The sequence below is a fragment of the Chaetura pelagica genome, unplaced genomic scaffold (assembly GCF_000747805.2).
Source record: "Chaetura pelagica isolate M959 unplaced genomic scaffold, ChaPel_1.0 scaffold234, whole genome shotgun sequence".
In the NCBI taxonomy this organism is placed as follows: Eukaryota; Metazoa; Chordata; class Aves; order Apodiformes; family Apodidae; genus Chaetura; species Chaetura pelagica.
The window spans coordinates 105,180-122,625 of record NW_009952967.1 but is presented as its reverse complement, the minus strand read 5'-3'; the positions used below and the strand labels follow the sequence as shown (position 1 = coordinate 122,625).

At 45.6% G+C, this 17,446-nt stretch overlaps 1 protein-coding gene across 1 annotated transcript in view; it reads right to left on the bottom strand.

Annotated features, from left to right (window-relative positions):
• EIF4G3 (eukaryotic translation initiation factor 4 gamma, 3) overlaps positions 1–17,198 on the bottom strand; it is an 86,312-nt gene extending 69,114 nt beyond the window's left edge. Inside the window, exons 1-6 of the mRNA XM_009995741.1 lie at positions 17,169–17,198; positions 15,570–15,683; positions 12,003–12,035; positions 5,881–5,901; positions 4,784–4,963; positions 4,164–4,278 (exon numbers count right to left, since the gene is read on the bottom strand). Of these exons, the coding sequence (XP_009994043.1) occupies positions 4,164–4,278; positions 4,784–4,963; positions 5,881–5,901; positions 12,003–12,035; positions 15,570–15,683; positions 17,169–17,198 (493 nt within the window). The remainder of the gene's footprint in view (positions 1–4,163; positions 4,279–4,783; positions 4,964–5,880; positions 5,902–12,002; positions 12,036–15,569; positions 15,684–17,168) is intronic.
• Between the last annotated feature and the right edge of the window lie 248 nt (positions 17,199–17,446).

Genomic DNA, 17,446 nt, shown 5'->3' with positions numbered 1-17,446 from the left:
ATCCTTGGACACCTCTGACTGACAAACAGGGGCCTTTGTTGCTTGGGACTGTTGGGGTTTTTCTGCCTTTGTAGAGAAATTCAGCCAAACCATTACAAAGAATTTGCAAGGTCAACTGCAACCTATTTTGAACCACAGCCAGAAAATTTAATTACAAGCCTTGTTCTTCTTATGCTGCAACAAAAAAGCCTGACCATGGTTATTATTGCAAAATGATGCTGCGTTGTTGGTTACATTCCTGATATCCAACTGAACTAACCTTTACATGGGAATGAAAATCTGTGACCAAAATGAGACGTTAGGACTATCTCAAGCACATAGTGAGAACCAAGGAAGCCCAGCCCAGCACAAGCTGATTTGTAACTTCAGAGGATGGATTCCTCAAGCTGAGGAGGAAAAGCTCAGACCAAGAACTTTCCCTTGCTGACACAGCAGGCAGATGCTGAGAGAGGAGAACATCTCAGGGCACTGCCACCCAGCTGCTGAGAGCTCAGTCTGCTGGAGTCACTCTGGGATGCTGCAGTTCAGGAGGTCTAAATGACTCAATAAATGTGTCACTTTGAGCTTCATGGCAGGCAGTGTGACTTCAGACCTGGGCTCAGAGAACAAAAGTAGACCTGTGGAGCAGCTCCAGGCTGAGAGAGCTGAGGGTGTTCAGCCTGGAGAAGAGAAGGTTCCAGGAAGACCTTAGAGCACCTTCCAGTGCATGAAGGGACTCCAGGAAAGCTGGGGAGGGACTTTTCACCAGAGAGGGCAGTGAGAGGACAAGGAGGAACAGTTTATACTGGAAGACGGGAGATTGAGACGAGATATTAGGAAGTTCTTCACTATGAGGGCAGGAAGGCACTGGAACGGTTGCCCAGGGAGTCTGTGGCTGCCCCATCTCTGGAAGTGTTCAAGGCCAGGCTGGATGAGGCTTGTGCGGCCTAATCTGGTGGTAGGTTTCCCTGCTCATAGCAGAGGGGTTGGTACCTGATGATCTTTAAGGTTCCTTTCAACCTCAACCATTCTGTGATTCTATAAAAGTCTTTTGTCAGCTTCCCCAGGGCTTGGGAAGCCAGACCCTTCCTGCCTTACTCCTGAAAAGCAGTGTTGAAGCCTCAAATTCTTCAAACTAATGCTTTGGCCAAGATGGCCAGGTGTACAACAGGAGCTTGAGAGGACAGGAGCAGGGCTGGGAGCCCTGCAGTGTGCTCATTATCTTGATTTCTAGTTTCCTAGAAACCAGATTTACTCAGACAGCCCGCAAGTTGAGCCCTGCAGAGGAACCCAAGGAAGGGCTTTTCCTTTATGAAAAAAACTTTAAGGGAAGCAAATCCCTAAAAGCAAGAGTGGCTTCTGGGAGGAAACAGCTTCTGTGGCAACAAGCCAAGCACATTTTTCCACGTGATGATATGTTCTTTGCTCTGCACCCTGCCTTTTGATCCCTTCCAGTTCAGAGGCACCCAAGTTTTCTCCTCCCTCCTTTTCATTCATCCCTTCAAGGCCTTTCCCCATATAGCAAGGAAACTTGATACAAAAGAGAATGAGAAATAGTAAAATTGAGACAGTTTCAAAAAATAAAATAGGTCCTGTCCCTGTTCACAAGTTTTGTCTCCTGCAGGATTTTCCCTTATCACCTTTACAGCCTGCCAAGCTGTGAGGATTGTGATGCTCAGCAGCCACTCTGGCTAAAAAGTCCTGAGTCCTGGCCCTGCCAGCAGCATCAGCCCCCCCTGTATGATCAAGGTCGTGCCCCCCAGGGCCAGGAGCAGGGCCTGGTGACAGATGGGACATCTTCAGGCTCTATATAAAAGAGAGAGCAACAGGAGGGAAAGCTGGATGAGCACAGGCAAATCCACAGTCCCTCTTCCTGGGCTAAACCTGGAAAATGCTCTGTGTGACTGAGGGCTCCAGCTTCACCCACTGATGCTCCACCTAAAAACAAGCTGGGGCTGAAAGATCACGAGCCCCTGTGCAAGAAACCAGGAGCTTCCAGGAAAGGAACTGGAAGGGACTTTTCTTCCAAAATACAGAAGTGAAGACAGATCAATGACATTAAGCAAGAAGAAAATAAGAAAGCAAACCTGTAAAAGCAGGGAAAAAAATGAGGAACAGGGGGTAAAATTTCCTCATTTAGCAGATCAGGTTTAAAGAGCCACTTTGGTATTTCTTCTCTTTATTTTTTCTTGGATAAGCAAACAGGAACCAGCTGCCTTGTAACTGCTCTCTCTCCTCTTATTCAGAAATGGCATGGTCAGTTTTGAAGGCTTCATGGCAACCTTTCAGAGTAGTTCCACTAGCTTTATAGAGACCAAATAAATACATAAAAAAAGAAAGATGGGGGGGGCGGGGTTTGAGGGAAATAAAAAGAGGCCAGACCTTTAAAAATTATAAGTTGGGAAGCAACTGGGGCTTTTCAGAGGGATCTCTATTTGTGAAGAGCAAACATATAATTCTGCCCAGGGCACAGGGATGTCATTGTTCCTCCTGGAAGGTAAATCATTCCCTTCTAACTCAGAAATAGCAGCAGCTAAAGCCACATGGAAAGCTGAGAGTATCTCTGCCCCCAGGAGATCACAGAATGTGTGTGGGCAGGCAGCAATCAGCCTGAACCAAACACCTCAGAGCTTGATAAGGGGAGGTGAAAACCCTGTAAGAAAAGCATACAACAGGGTGGTGACTAGAATCATCTCAGGGGATTTTTCAAATGTTCCCATAAATGAGCAAGAGAAGGTAAATAAAACATTTTTACAAAGTGACTGTAAGATACCTGATTCTGCACCCATTCAAATTCAGCTTGCAGGAGCTGATGTGCTTGAAATATCAAAATATAGATCCCCCAGAAAACCTTATAGGGACTGTGATGGGAGTTATGATGTGTGTGGTACATGGCAGCACACTGGGAATGACTAAGAAATTAATTAATTACTTTTACGGAAAAGATGGTTGCAAAGAGAAGAGGAGTCATGGGATGCTGATGGTTGTTCAGCCTGGAGAAGAGAAGGCTTCAGGGAGACCTTAGAGCACCTTCCAGTGCCTGAAGGGGCTCCAGGAAAGCTGGGGAGGGGCTTGGGACAAGGGCAGGGAGAGATGGGATGAGAGGGATGGATTGAAACTGGAAGAGGCAAGATTGAGGTTGGACATGAGGAGGAAATTCTTTGCTGTGAGGGTGGTGAGAGCCTGTCCCAGGTTGTCCAGGGAAGCTGTGGCTGCCCCATCCCTGGCAGTGTTGAAGGGCAGGTTGGATGGGGCTTGGAGCAGCCTGGGCTGGTGGGAGGTGTCCCTGCCCGTGAAGGGGGTTGGGACTGGATGGTCTTTAAGGTCTCTTCCAAACCAAAGCATTCCATGATCCTATGATTAATTACTTCTATGGAAAAGATGCCAAGAGAACAAGTATCATGGGAAATTGAAGGACACAGGGTCTGCAAACTGGGACCAAAGTGAGAGGCAGTTGTGAAGTCCTGGATGAGTGCAGGCCTGGTGAGATGCAGGCAGGAGGGATGCCCAGAACTGCACATGCAGTCTGTCAAATTTTAGGCACTGCTTTGAAGCTCAGTACCTGGAGGAGTCAATCAAATACACTGAATGCAGCCAAACAACCCCAGCACACACCACACTGGGCCAACTCCTAACCCTTTGGCTTGAGAAAGGGCCAGACCAGGAGCTGCCCATTAAAAGGGCAAACTTCAGCCTGTGCATGGCTTACAAGCTCTTGGACTGAACCAACTTGACCTTTGCAGCATGAGACAAGTGAACCAAACCACATGGCTTGCTCTTCTTCCTCACTAAATGCTGAACAAGGAATGCAGGGCTAGGGAACTGAGCTGCTGGGTTGCTGTGAACACACTCAGGGCAGAGCTCAGTGACAACCAGGGCTGCCGGATGTATTTACAATACCTTAATAAATAATAATGATCAAGCAAGGAATAACCAAGAGCCACTCTTGTTGTTCACATGTGATCAGGGGTAGCTCTGTGAGTTGCAGCCTTTCCTTCAGCACTCCTACCAACAATACTCTGTTCTTGTGAATTTTTCAGGAGTGAATAACAGGGCAGTGACACGACCAAACTGAGCAGCTATTTGAAGTTCAAACAAATACTAATCTGTGATAAATCTTCAGCTTGACAACAGAAAAACACACCCAGAAAATACTTTGTAAGAAAACTCCAAGAAGAACTGACCGTAGGCATTGGGGAATTCTCCAGGACCTGGTCCTGGATAAAAAGGTCCTGGTCCTGGTGGCTGAACAGGATACTGCTGCGGGGGCCCGACGTAGGGAGGGCCGCTGTGCCGATACTGGGAGGGGAAAAACAAACACCAGTTAACAAGGAGATGGGGCAACTCCATGCTGTTTGTTGCATATAGACCCTGTAATTGAGCCCCTCAATCAACGGGGATCTGATTACTAAAGTACTACAGAATTATACGTTACTGTCAAAAAAAATGAGAGGGAAGCTGTCATTTACTGCCCGGACAGGGAGGACATGAGAGCTGAAGTAGAAAAGTCACTCCCCTGATTTCAGCAATACTGTGTTTTTGAGACCCACACTTTTAAGGTAATTGTAGAGCTATTAGGTCAACTTAGATACATTTAAATTTCCAAGAGCTTAGTCTCTTAGTGGGACCTCCAAAACTAGAACAGTCTTTCTGCCTCCATGCACAGAAGAACAAAGTCTTCATACAGAGAAAGGACAGGAGATAAACACACGAGTACCTGCTTCATCTTCCCTCCCTCCCAACCCTGCAGAAGATCCAGAGAAAATCCAGAGGGAGCTCTGGAGCTGCTTGGGGAACGTGTTACCTGTGGGATACAGTACTGGGGGCCCTGAGGCATGGGGTAGGGCATGGGCAGGTGGTTGACCATCATGATGTGTTGGTTGGTTTGATACACCGCGGTCGGTGTCTGCGCACCAGGACGGATGGAAGGGCTGCTGTTCTGGATGGTGGCTCTTGGAGGCTGTATCTGAGGCCTCTGGAAAAACTAGGGTTGGGAAGGGAGAGAGGAAGGAGAGAGGAGAGAAAACAAAGAACTGGTCAGACTTTTCTAGAAGGTCATCTGCAACATCATGACAATAATATAACACTACTTTCGAAGGGTTGCCACACATTCAGAAAACTACAGGACCATTTCTGTTTATCTGTAATTAACAAGATCATCTTCTAGCCTTGGTAAGAAGCTTTAAACTCCAAGAATTATTACTTTGCACCTGCAAATGTACGTACAGCTGAAGGACAGCCCAACTTTCAGAGCTAATGTTAGAAAAATGATTTTTGTCAAATACATATTTTTATAGGGTGGCTGGGCTGCCAAGAAAGCCACCTGTGTAAATGAAAAGATCATAGAATCATAGAATTATTTGGGTTGGAAGGGACCTTAAAAATCATTTAGTTCCAACCCCCCAGCGTGGGCAGGGACACCTCCCACTAGACCAGGTTGCTCAGAGCACCTGATCAAGGCAACTGTTCCAACAAACCTTCAGAACAGCTAAAAAGAAAGATTTTTACAAAGGCCAGAGGCATCTCATGCCCATCCTTTGAGCACATAGAGCCAGGTGACTTCTCTTGCCCTTGGTTTTCTGAAAGGTGGCAACCTCTCCCAGGTGGTACCAAACTCTTCTACCACGTTTGCATGAAGTGATGCCCCACGCAGATGGACCAGGTCCAGGAGACCAAGCAAACCCACTGGGACACGCTCCGTGCTCCACCCTTACGAGCTGGGAAAGGCATCAGCGCTCAGGGTGTGAAGCATTCATGGCACTGGAAGACCTTGCTCTGGAGTCTTTGCAATCTTGAAACTCAGTTGGTAAGATTGATGTTATCAGACATGAAGGCATTCACTAACAGAGTAATGACAGAGGTGAGACACTTATGCCATGCAGAACCAGGAGTTAAAATTACCTGTATGGGCCTGAATCCTCCCTTCAATAACGAGGCAAGAAAGCAGCAGGAAACAGAAAGAAAGCCAATGGAACAGCTTAACAGATCAGTAGGAAGGAACAGGAGATAACATGCACCCTAACTGCACACAACTCATCTCTTTGTCCTGCTTGGATTCATCTCCTACAGCAACAGCCAGAAAAAGACACTGAGCTGGTACCAAGGGATCCCAAAGGTCAGAAAAAACTTCTAAGAAAGTTTAAGAAAAAAAACCAACCCAACCAAACCATGATTAATGGCAGGAAATATGATCCCACAGAAAGACTTTGTTCACTCTCTTCCTAAACATCAAATATTTTTCCTTTCTGGTCTTTTAGAGATAGCAGATAAGGCAGAAACCCTGGCTGAAATCATGGACTTGGTCTCCACTTCTGCACCAAGACTGGGAGGATAAGGAATGACACGTATGTCATTGGGAAGCAAACTAAATTGTAGAAATTGGGTCATAATCTGTAAGACTGAAGAGTGGTGACTGATGAAGTAATGGGAATAGTCTGTGAATAACTGTATCATGGGTGGTGAGAAGAAAGGAGAGTGGTAACCACTAAAGAATGAGCTGGGCTTGTCTGCCCTGGTGTTTTGGGTAGGGTGGAAGGCAGTGGTGATGCCTCTACACTTGACATGACAATGAGCTTCAAACGGTCATTCTGGTGCTGAAGATTTTAAGACACCTGAGTTCCCCGTAGAAAATGATTTCTCCTGGAAAGCTATGGGTGACTCCCTGCCACAGGAATCCAGACAGCACCAAGATGAGCACAATGCTTTTTAGGTCCAGCCCTGTTCATCTGGATGAAGAACAATCACCAGCACACATGGGACCTGAACCAGAAGGCAGCTGCTTGGGGAGAAAAATTTGGTAATGAGGGTGCAGGAAAAACCACTGGAAGAGCAACACATTCCCATGTTCCCACATTAACACAAACAATGTGGCTGTCCAGATGTGGGGGAACTACCTGAGAATTGCAGGAACCAAGGGCACACACTGAATTTACGGTGAGAATAACTGGAGTCTGCCACTTTTCCATAGTCAAAGACACCAAAAAGTGTAAAAGTCCTTTCTTCTTTCACTTTACATTGCAGAATAGTGGGTATTGCTGACCTGTCAGCAGGTTACAACACAATCATGGAATGGTTGAGGTTGGAAGGGACCTTAAAGATCATCCAGTTCCAACCCCCCTGCACGGGCAGGGACACCTCCCACCTGCCCAGGCTGCTCCAAGCCCCATCCAACCTGCCCTTCAACACTGCCAGGGATGGGGCAGCCACAGCTCCTCTGGACAACATGTGCCAGGGTCTCACCTCCCTCACACTCAAGAATTTCCTCCTAATTTCCAATGTAAATCTCCCCTCTTCAAGTTTAAAGTCATTCCCCCTTTTCCAGACTCCCTCCCCAAATTTCTTGGAGCCTCTTCAGGCACTGGAAGCTGCTCTAAGGTCTCCCTGGAGCCTTCTCTTCTCCAGGTTGAACACCCCAACTCTCCCAGCCTGTCTGCAGAGCAGAGCTGCTCCAGCCCTTGGATCATCATCTCCTACATAATTTTCTTCCCACATGACCTGGTGTCAAAAGGCTGCTGAAGGCCAGCCAGGTAAGAGGCTGTCATCTAGAAAAATCAATGGTCAAAGAGCACAAACCTCCTCCTGATAAATCACCACTGCATTTTAATTGATTTTCTATTTGCTGGGTACTTCTAAGCCATCCCTCCCAGGGAGAGGCCTGTGGAGCTCTCCCTACCTACTCTGAAAGCTTCACTGAAACATAAAATCATGGCAAGAGCACTGAAAACAAACCTCAGCCAACCTGCACCCATCAGACACAACAGGCACCCATCTCTTTTTTCCAGACTGGACCAAGGCTGGCAGTTATGATGGGCCCTCAAAGTCCTGCAGAAAGTTGTTGACAAGCAGAAGTTAAACAAGTCCTCACCAACACTATCAAATCAAATGGCACCCAAGCTCCTGCTTCAGTGAAGCTTCTCATGCCCTCAGACAGCTCAGGTATTAATCTTTAGTCTTTTTGGTCCAACCAAGAACCTGGCCCTGATCTGGCAGAGGGAGGAGGAGGAGGAGCAGGTGTCTACCCAGGCAATACAGCAGGAACCACATTTGCTTGGAGTCAAAGTTGAGACATTAGAATTCACCTTCCAAACCTCAGTACAGGCACCAGGGCTTGGCTGAGAAGCTGCAGCCCTGAGATGTGGTGCCAGAAGCAGGAGCTGCACCAGGAAGTCCACAGATCCACACCTTGCTTCTCTAGTGGCCACCAACAACCTCCTAACAAGACTTGGTTTCCCCCCTGCCTCAGACTTTCTCACTTTTTGTTATTTATTAAATGATAAAACAGGAGGGGAAACCCCTTTTTGGGTAAACCATGGGATTTAAAACTGATAGCTCTTTTCCACACTTGTGGATGAAGACCCAGAAATTATTATGGCAGCTGTTTCTGATGGTTTTCTAACTCCAAATATTCTAGAAAGCTATAAAATGGTTAGTTTTGAAGTCAACTCAGGGTTTCAATTCCCAGGCTCTCCAAATCACAAGGCTTGGCAGCAGCAGCACTGGGCCCAACCCAGCTCCCTGCTGTATAAACTGTACCCAAAAGAACTTGAGTAACCCCAAGTTTAAACTGGAGCAAACCAGCAACCCCAAACCAAATTAGTCTGCCAGAACCAGTAAACTAATCTCAAATCCAATTTTAAGTCAGAAAGGGAACTATGACAGTTATACTTGTTCTTACTTCTGTTTACAATCACACTGGCCTGTTCCAGGCATCCATTTCAAATCAACCCATAACGCTCTTAAAGTCACTTCTTAAATTAAGGGTTATTCTACATTTTGCACTTCACCTTAGAAGAAAAATGTTGTTTTCAGTGGTGCTTCATGAGGACCAGAAGCAACAAAGTGGGGACAGAAAAACCAAGGCTGCTCCGTGCCCACAGGCAGGAAGCAGAGCAGTGAGCCAGGCAGGGCAGCAGCTGAGCCCACTACAGCACCTCAAGAAACTCACAAACTGATTATATTTAAAAATACTGTCAAAAAACACTTTGGTTATTCTACATTTTGCACTTCACCTTAGAAGAAAAATGTTGTTTTCAGTGGTGCTTCATGAGGACCAGAAGCAACAAAGTGGGGACAGAAAAACCAAGGCTGCTCCGTGCCCACAGGCAGGAAGCAGTGAGCCAGGCAGGGCAGCAGCTGAGCCCACTACAGCACCTCAAGAAACTCACAAACTGATTATATTTAAAAATACTGTCAAAAAACACTTTGTAGGGCACATTTTCTTCCTCCTCCTCCAAACCCAGACTTTTTTGGTGGGCTCTCAGGGAGCTGTGTTACTGGAAACAAGGATTATTGATAGATGCTTCAATTTAATCAGAACCACTGCAGGTATTTCCATTTGATTTCAGCAGCTATTTAAATTTGATTTTAGCAGCTATTTACTTAATGTAGCACCTGAAACCTCATTCTAATATTTTCTTTCACACAGACTTTGATTATATTTTCTACAGCATCTACTGGCTTGGAACTTCTAGGCCAGGAAACCCCAACAGAAAAATAAATTGCTTATAAAGTTGCCAGTGAACTTCAGATGCTTTAATCATGCTAATTTGAGTACTTTAAAGATCTAATAATTACAGGAAATAACATTGAAGAATCCATTATTTGACTGAAAAAGACAAAGAATCAATGAGGCATATGCTGATAAAATCACACGGGGATTGACCCAGGAATTGTTGCAAACCTCATCTTGCAGCTGCTTTCTTGGAGGAGTGGGCTCTGTTGTTGAAACAAATAACACTATAAGGGTTGATTTTCTATTTAGTATTTTTTTTTAGGTTACAGAAATTCAAAGTCTGCCACAATTAAACTATTCCAGCATGTTAAAGGGTCCCCAAGTGAGAATAATAATTTAAGTTGGTCTCAAGAATCATCTAAGTCTGGAGTTTGGGATGAATTTGCTTCAACAGCCACATGTTGGTGGCAAAAATCCCTCTTTCCATCCCAAAACCACACCATGGGCAGAGATTTTTGGATTAAAAGAAACCAAACAGCTTCATCTGTAGCCCAGGTTTCCCTCTGCCTGTTCTGATCTAGCTCATGACAGATACAACTGGGAATAAAGCCTGAAATGTTTCTCTAACAGTGACAGCTTCTCTCAGATAATTACAAGCAGCCCTCAGATCTAACAGAGTCAAAAATGTAACTGCAGGGCAGCTAAAGATGCAGAGATAAAAACTTGGGAATCAGAAGTTTTAACCTGCAAGGAGGGTCAGAACTGGATCCAAAAGGAAGTTTTAAATCAAACCCTGACAGATTGGTGGCAGTCATTCCAGTAAAGCCACCAGGTGCTGAAATTGTCTCCTCCAAGGCTGTGCTGCCTCCAGACTCAGGGTCCCAAACCTGCTCCCTGTGAGCTCCCTAATTTTGATGACAACATTAAATGTTTCACACTGAAGAAAGACATCATCTGCTTCTAATGACCTATGGAAGAGCCAACGAGTTCCTGAACAGAGATGCATTTTTGGTATCACCTAATATAATATACACAGACCTGAAGTTAAGGTCAAGAACAAAAAGCATCTAACCAAGAAACTAATCCTGGGTTGCCCAGTCATCCTGCAAACCTTCCTTCACCACCTCCTGTTGATGTAACCCCTTGAGATGCACAAAAATAATTTCTCTCTCTCTCACATGACATTTGCCTGTGAACAAACGAGTGCAAATGCCTCATTCTATTTTTTAAGCCTTTTTTTTTGCCCTGGTCTGGCAGGATGCCAGCCCCCCTGCTGCTGAGGTGGAGACAAGACAACCAGCTTCTCGGGGTGTCTGTGCCCACTTAACACGCTTTTACCTGCTCTCCTGAGGCAGAATTTTCCCCAAGGTGCTCATCTCTACAGGATTAAACTGCTCAGACTAACAGGAACAAAGGGAGAACAAGATATTTCTCCGGAAACAAACCTTCATTGACTTCACATCAATGGAATTAATGTGATGATTTTTTTTCCCCCTGTTAATTTGGTGGAAACAAACTGGTTCTTTCCATTCCTAGAGAAGGACACAGAAACAAAAGAATCTGGGAGAGCTTTCCTGCACTTGTCATGCCCCCCCTGCTCTTTTCCTGCCATCATAGAATGGTTAAGGTTGGAAGGGACCTTAAAGATCACCAGGTTCCAGCCCCCCTGCTATAAGCAGGGACACCTCCCACTAGACCAGACCTCACAAAGCCTCATCCAACCTGGCCCTGAACACCCCCAGTGCCACCTCTGCCTCCTCAAAAAGCTACAAGAAGTAGTAGAATCAAGAAGGCTTAACCCCAAAAGGGTTTTGGCAAAGATGAATGTAGGAATTGATAGAAAAGACAACTTTGGACACCTTGAGTAGGACAGAAGGGACCCTGTGCATCTGTCTTGATGCTGAAGAAGTCCTCTGAGAATTTCTTCCACCCTAGTCAGTGCTGCCCATGAGTTTCATGAGCCAGAGCTATTCCTCATTTGCATTCTTCTCAATTAAGTGGTTCCTTACAACGTCCAACTCGATTCCTACATGCTTGGCTTTCTAAGGATGAGTAAAACCAACATTAGGCAATGCAACAGTGCACCATGCACTGCTAACAGCTGTCCAGGTGTGTCACAAGGAATGTGTGAAGTGAAGAGTCCTTGGCCTTGCTCTGAGCTGGAGAAGTTGGATTTTCTCAGGGATGCAGATGCCTGGTTCTTGTTGACATCTTCAGCTCAGGCAACTTCATCCACCAGTTAGTTTGGGAAACAGACTGTGAAGTTTCTATTGACTTGAAAAGGCAAGCAAATCTCACAGATACCTGGCAACCATCTCTACAGGTTCTCCTTTCCTAGGGCAAGGGTGGTAAATGGGGTGGTTAATGAGTGCAGTGACACTGATTAGGAATTACAAGTGTTACTACAAGTGTTACTCTGTGTTGCAGGCAGCTTGTTAGCAGGGTTATGCATGTGCTTGTAGCTACTAAGGGGGTAGGATTGAGTTCTGAGTTAGTGGGTGAACCACCTCCACCCACCCACCTCCCCCAGGCAATTAGTTGGGGATGATAATGAAGGGGCAGGGTACTGTACCTGGTGATGGGCAGGTCGAGGCCCCGCTGCAAACTGGGGAAAGGCAGGAGAAACAAACACAAAAGGAAAGGCACAAAGAGTCAGAAACACCACAACGAAACCAAAATGTCACACTCTATGCAAAATAAACCCACAAGAAAATTAAAAAGGAAAGAAAAAAAGAAAGCTAAACAACCACAAAACAGTCAAAAGCTTTGCTGCAGGACAGTGACAGACAGGTACTGAGATCTCAGGAGGGAACATCGCTTACGGGGCTCGTGTGCTGCTCGGGAGCTGGGGATAAACAGCCAAAGCTGCAGGTTATTTTAGAGGCACTCTAGTTTATGAATGCAGGCATTCTCTGTCCTGCCTGGGGGGAAAAAAAAAAATAAAACCAAAAAACCAACTTAAAAACAAGCAGCGGTGAAGATTTTCAACTGTTTAAGGTGGAGGGCAATGGCTGAGGCAGCTGGACTCAGAGCTTCCAAACATGTGGTGGGAGCAGAGGATGGAGACTCAGGGCTGGCCAGCAGCTCAGAGCCAGGGAGGCACAGCCAATGTCCTGCTGGAGAGGAAACCCCCTGCAAGGCAAACACCAGCAACACCCAATTTCATTTCCAGCTTCTTCTTTTGACCCCACAACCCTCCTTAATTCCTTGCATTTGTCACCCCATCCGACAGGCAAGGGGACGGGCTAAGCCGGGATGTCCCCGCGGTGCTGGAGGCAGCAGCAGCAGAGCTTGGCTAGAGAACAGGAGGTCCCAATTCCCCCAGCTCAAGTTACTAAATCACTTCCCACCCACTTGGGTTACACCCGGAGGAAAGTAACCAGAATTTCACAAGCTCAGTAAACATTAAAAGCATTTTTCCAATAAGTAACTGATTGTTAAAACAGAAATAAAAATGAATGCAAGGAATGGAAAAGAGAAATAAAGATGACAAGGTATCCTCCTCCAGAAGCCCAGTGAGGTATTTTAAACCCTTAATTCTCAGTGTAATCAGCAGAGCTCCATGATGACAGCAGATAAATCTACTGATAATAGCTCCAATAATTAAATGGAGTAAATGAAACTAGATCCCATGGTGGCTTTTTACCCACCACATGCCTCTACCTGTTGCTAGTTGTGATGGTTTAGTAACTTGAGGCACATGGTACAGTCCCCTCTGCTAAGCCATACCATGGGGACTCAACAGGGTTTGCTTTCTGCCTGAGAAGAGTGATCAAAACTGGCTCCTAATTCTTGATTTTCCTGATAAGATGCTTTTCCAGTGGGAAAAAGCAGCCTGGGGTTCTCTTCCAGCCCTACCTCCCAGCTATTTTAATGCCATCAAAAGTGAGAAGCAAAGTGTAAATATTCACTGGTCCAGCTGATTTTCTCCTTATAAACAATTTAATCCCCTGTATTTCAGATTCCCAAGTAGTCTGCTCCTCCTACCAGTGTCTATACATTCCTTCTACCCTCATCTCGTTGTGATGTTTGAATGAAAAGTCATCAAAACCTTCAGAAAGGAAAAAAAAATGCACACACAGACTATTTCTAGCACAAGAGTTTAGAAAGAATGACCTGCACTGATGCATCAAATAACAGTTTTCCCAACCTTGAATATTTTCCCTGAGCCTAAATAAAAAAAAGTGTGATTATCTTGTCAAACTCATGAGCTAAAATTTCCATGTTGGTATCAACAGCAGGACAGAAACACTCAAAGAGTCTCAGCATCCTCCCAAGGTCCCAAGGATGGGTCCTGCAGTGATGAGTCTCAGGAGGTGAATCAATCCTTATTTTCCTAAGGGAAGAACTCCTCAAAACCAGTTGAAATGGGTTTGAGAGAGAGAAGGGAACAAAGTTTACCCTGGAAGGGCTGACAGGAGCCTTTCTGGTGGGGCTACACACTCCGTGCTACACACCAGTGAGAAAAATTAAATGGAAAGACAATGATGGGGTGCAAAAACCTTCTGCTGCTTCATGTTAGGCCTGAAGTACCTTTCTTATCACTGTTCCACAGAAGATTCATTCTTGCTGTGTTTCCAACAAGAGCTGGAAGCTTTTATCTCAAGAAGCTGAAGTACATTCCATGGTGAAAAGTCGTGTGTTACAAGGAAAAAAAAAAAAAACATCAAACAAAACCTTGAAGTTAGTGGAAAAATCCCCTGATCTATTTTGCACTGGTCACCATTGGCTAGTGATTTTTAATTTTTAATTTTATACAAATAATTCAGGTTGATAGGATGATGACTCCTATCAGTAGCTGTAAGCAACAGAACAAACTGTAGTCACTGCTGGCTCAGGTTAAAAGACATACTGAGGTTTTGTTTCTCTGTCTGATGAAGGGAGTAGGTAGAAAGGAAAATTTCTTTATGAAACCTGGGTCCAACATCTCTGCCACCCACACTCCTCATTGCCCTGCTGACTGCTCTGGGGCCAGTGGGACACAGTGTCTACCTGCTGACGCTGAGCTGACACACCTCAGGCCTCTCTGAAAACAACCACTGCTGGATGGCACCAACAACCTCTCTGATCATGGGGTTTTACTTCTGGCAGACTTCCTAGGATTGGACAGTTTATGTTAAAATTTCCTGGTGCTCAGAGAGCAAGAGCTAAGGGGTAATTTTCAGCAGTGCTGAATGACTCTGGTTTTGTTGTCTTTCCCCAGGCTGAAGTTGCACTTGGGAATTCTCACTATCGGGGTGATGCTACGAGGCTACCAGGAGAAAACAGGAAGGCAGTTGGTCTGGAGGGAACAGCACAGCCTGCCCCGTGCAACCACCAGTAGCCCTTGGATGCAGGAACAGGATGGAGGAAGCTCCAGCTGCTCGAGGAAGCAGGATTAGGATCCATCTCATTAGTGCAACAGCCCCTCGGACTGTGCGATGGAAACCAAGGGATGGTAACGATGTCCCGTTGCCTTCCTGGTCCCCTCTTCACCCACCCCTCCCCACCAAAAGGGATGGTCAAAAAAAATTAAAACATAATAATTAAAAATATATGAAATAAAACAAGCCCAGAATAAAATGCAAGAGTAGCTCAGGACTCAGGCTAGTCTTGCATTTGCTTTGGGGTGGGGAGGTGGAATGAGATGTTATGGGTGCAGCTTTTAGTCATGGGGTGGAAATGGTCACCAGCAGAGCAGATGGCACAAACTGCACACAGGAGAGGTAAAAAAACAACAGAAAAATGGCTGACAACTGCAAACAAACTCTTCCTCACTATCTCCCTCAATAATGGGGCCAAAACCTGACAATTTGTGGCATTTTCTGGCCAAATTCCCTGAAGGATGGAAGTGTTGAGCGACAAGCCCAAAGTCACCCTGGTCTCTGTCCTACACCAGGTGGGACCTTCCCAACTGTGACCCAACTGTGGCCCCACTTCACCTGGCAGGGAACTGCCAACAGTAGCTCATGCTTGTAGCAAAGAAGCAAAATCAGGGCATTGCTGTAGATCAGCCAACACATTCCAAAAAATAAAGATGTGGTTATAAATAAATAAATAAATAAATAAATGAAATCATAAAGAAATGAAGGAAGAAATCAAAACAGTGCCATGGGCACAATTGCCTGCAAGAAGGAGTACAGTTTGTTATATTGCTTACAATGCAGTATTTTATCCAGCCTCTTCCAGCCAGGGACCTGTAAACCGGACTCTGTTCCAAAACCTTCCTCCTCTTCCAGTTGTCTGTGCAATGTATTGGCACTGCTCTGCTGGGCTGTCAAAGAAACTGGTTTAGAGATGCAGCTCTTCAGTCAGGTTTTTGCTCCAGTTCTAACCATCTCAACTTCTTTGTGTTTTTCAATAATTAAGACATCAAGATGATGATTACACTTACTGAGGAAAAAGGGGTTTTTACCAGCAGTGTCCTGATCAGAAGAGGGATTAAGGAGGTGGGAAGGGGGATCTGGTTGCAAATTTATAGAATCATGGAATGGTTTGAAACGGAATGGACCTTAAAGATCATCTAGATCCAACCCCCTGCATGGGCAGAGACACCTCCCACCAGACCAGGCTGCTCCAAGCCCCGTCCAACCTGCCCTTCAACACTTCCAGGGGTGGGGCAGCCACAGCTTCCCTGGGCAATTCACAGCTGTCCACACCACAGGAACTTTATCAAAACTGGTGTTAATTATCTAGTTCATCAAAGGGCCTCAGAACCACCCCTCCTGTGAAACCCCTGGAGGAGGAACCTCCAGAAGCAGAGCCAAGTGCTTTGATGTGGCTGCACGTGGGGGAAAGCTTGCCTTGTGTCTGTGTGCCTGTCACATGGACAAACAGAAGATGTCTGAGGCTTTGGGTTACTCCACTTCAGCAGTGTTCAGCTTCCCCAAAAATTGGTGGGTTCATAGGTAACCTGAAAGCTTTACCATGCAGATGTGGAACTGCAAGAGGTGCAGGGAATGCTGCTCCCTTGGATAAATGAGGCTTGAGACATGGTGACAGCAAGCTATCATGACCTCCAGATGCCCTGGTAGGGTCTCCAGGCATCATATGCACCTGGGTTACGAGCAGAGATTGCCCAAAAAGAGCCTGGTTTGGGGAAACCAAAGTCCTACATTAGCAGAGCAGTATTACAGTATGCACACACAAAAAACCACCCCGAAACAGATTACAGAGGACAATCAAACCTAAAATAGGATGAAAAAGGGGCTTAACCACAAAAAGATCTGGGTACAAAGAAGTTCTCCATGAAATATGTGAGCACCTCCAGGGTGCAAGGCAGTAAATGGTTAGAACTGTGGCACTGATTCAGAAGCAGTGCCCAGAGGCCACTGGAGACTGAGTGTTGCTGCAGAGAATCACTTTCACTTACTGATCTCTGATCTATCACTTTACCAACCACTTCCTTCAAAAAAAAAAAAAAAAAAAAAAGAAAAAAGAAAAAAAGAGGAAGATTCTGGTAATGAATCTAAACTCTAAAATGAAGTGAACCTGAAAGCAACTATGCTAAAAATAAATGGTGTTATTTGAACGCAGATGAGAATCCCTGCACTGCTTCTCTTCTGGTAAGTCACTTGAAAAGGAAAATGATCCTGCCAGGACAATGGCTGAAAAATTCAACCAGGATTTGCCATTCGGAATGTGCTTCCAGTTCAGCAAAAAATGCTCTTCCAGGCCAAGTGCTACTGACACACACACAGAGACAGAGAAACACAGAAATGAGGAAGAAAGAGCAGAAGGCAGAGGTGGGCGCCCTTACCGGCGAGCGGGTCTGAGGCTGGGTGTTCATTGTCTGAGGGGCTTGAGGGTACACCAACGTGGTTGGAGCTGCATTCTGTCCTGAGGGGTAAGGAGCCTGCCAGGGAAAAAGAAAAGGAAATAAAAAATGAGTGTATCAAGTGATTCATCCCAAAGGATTGGAACTGACCACATTATCAGATGGATTGCTGATTAACATTGAGATGAGGGTGACAGAGGTGATTGGAGAAGGTCACACAATCACAGAATCCTTCTGGTTGGAAAAGACCTTTAAGATCA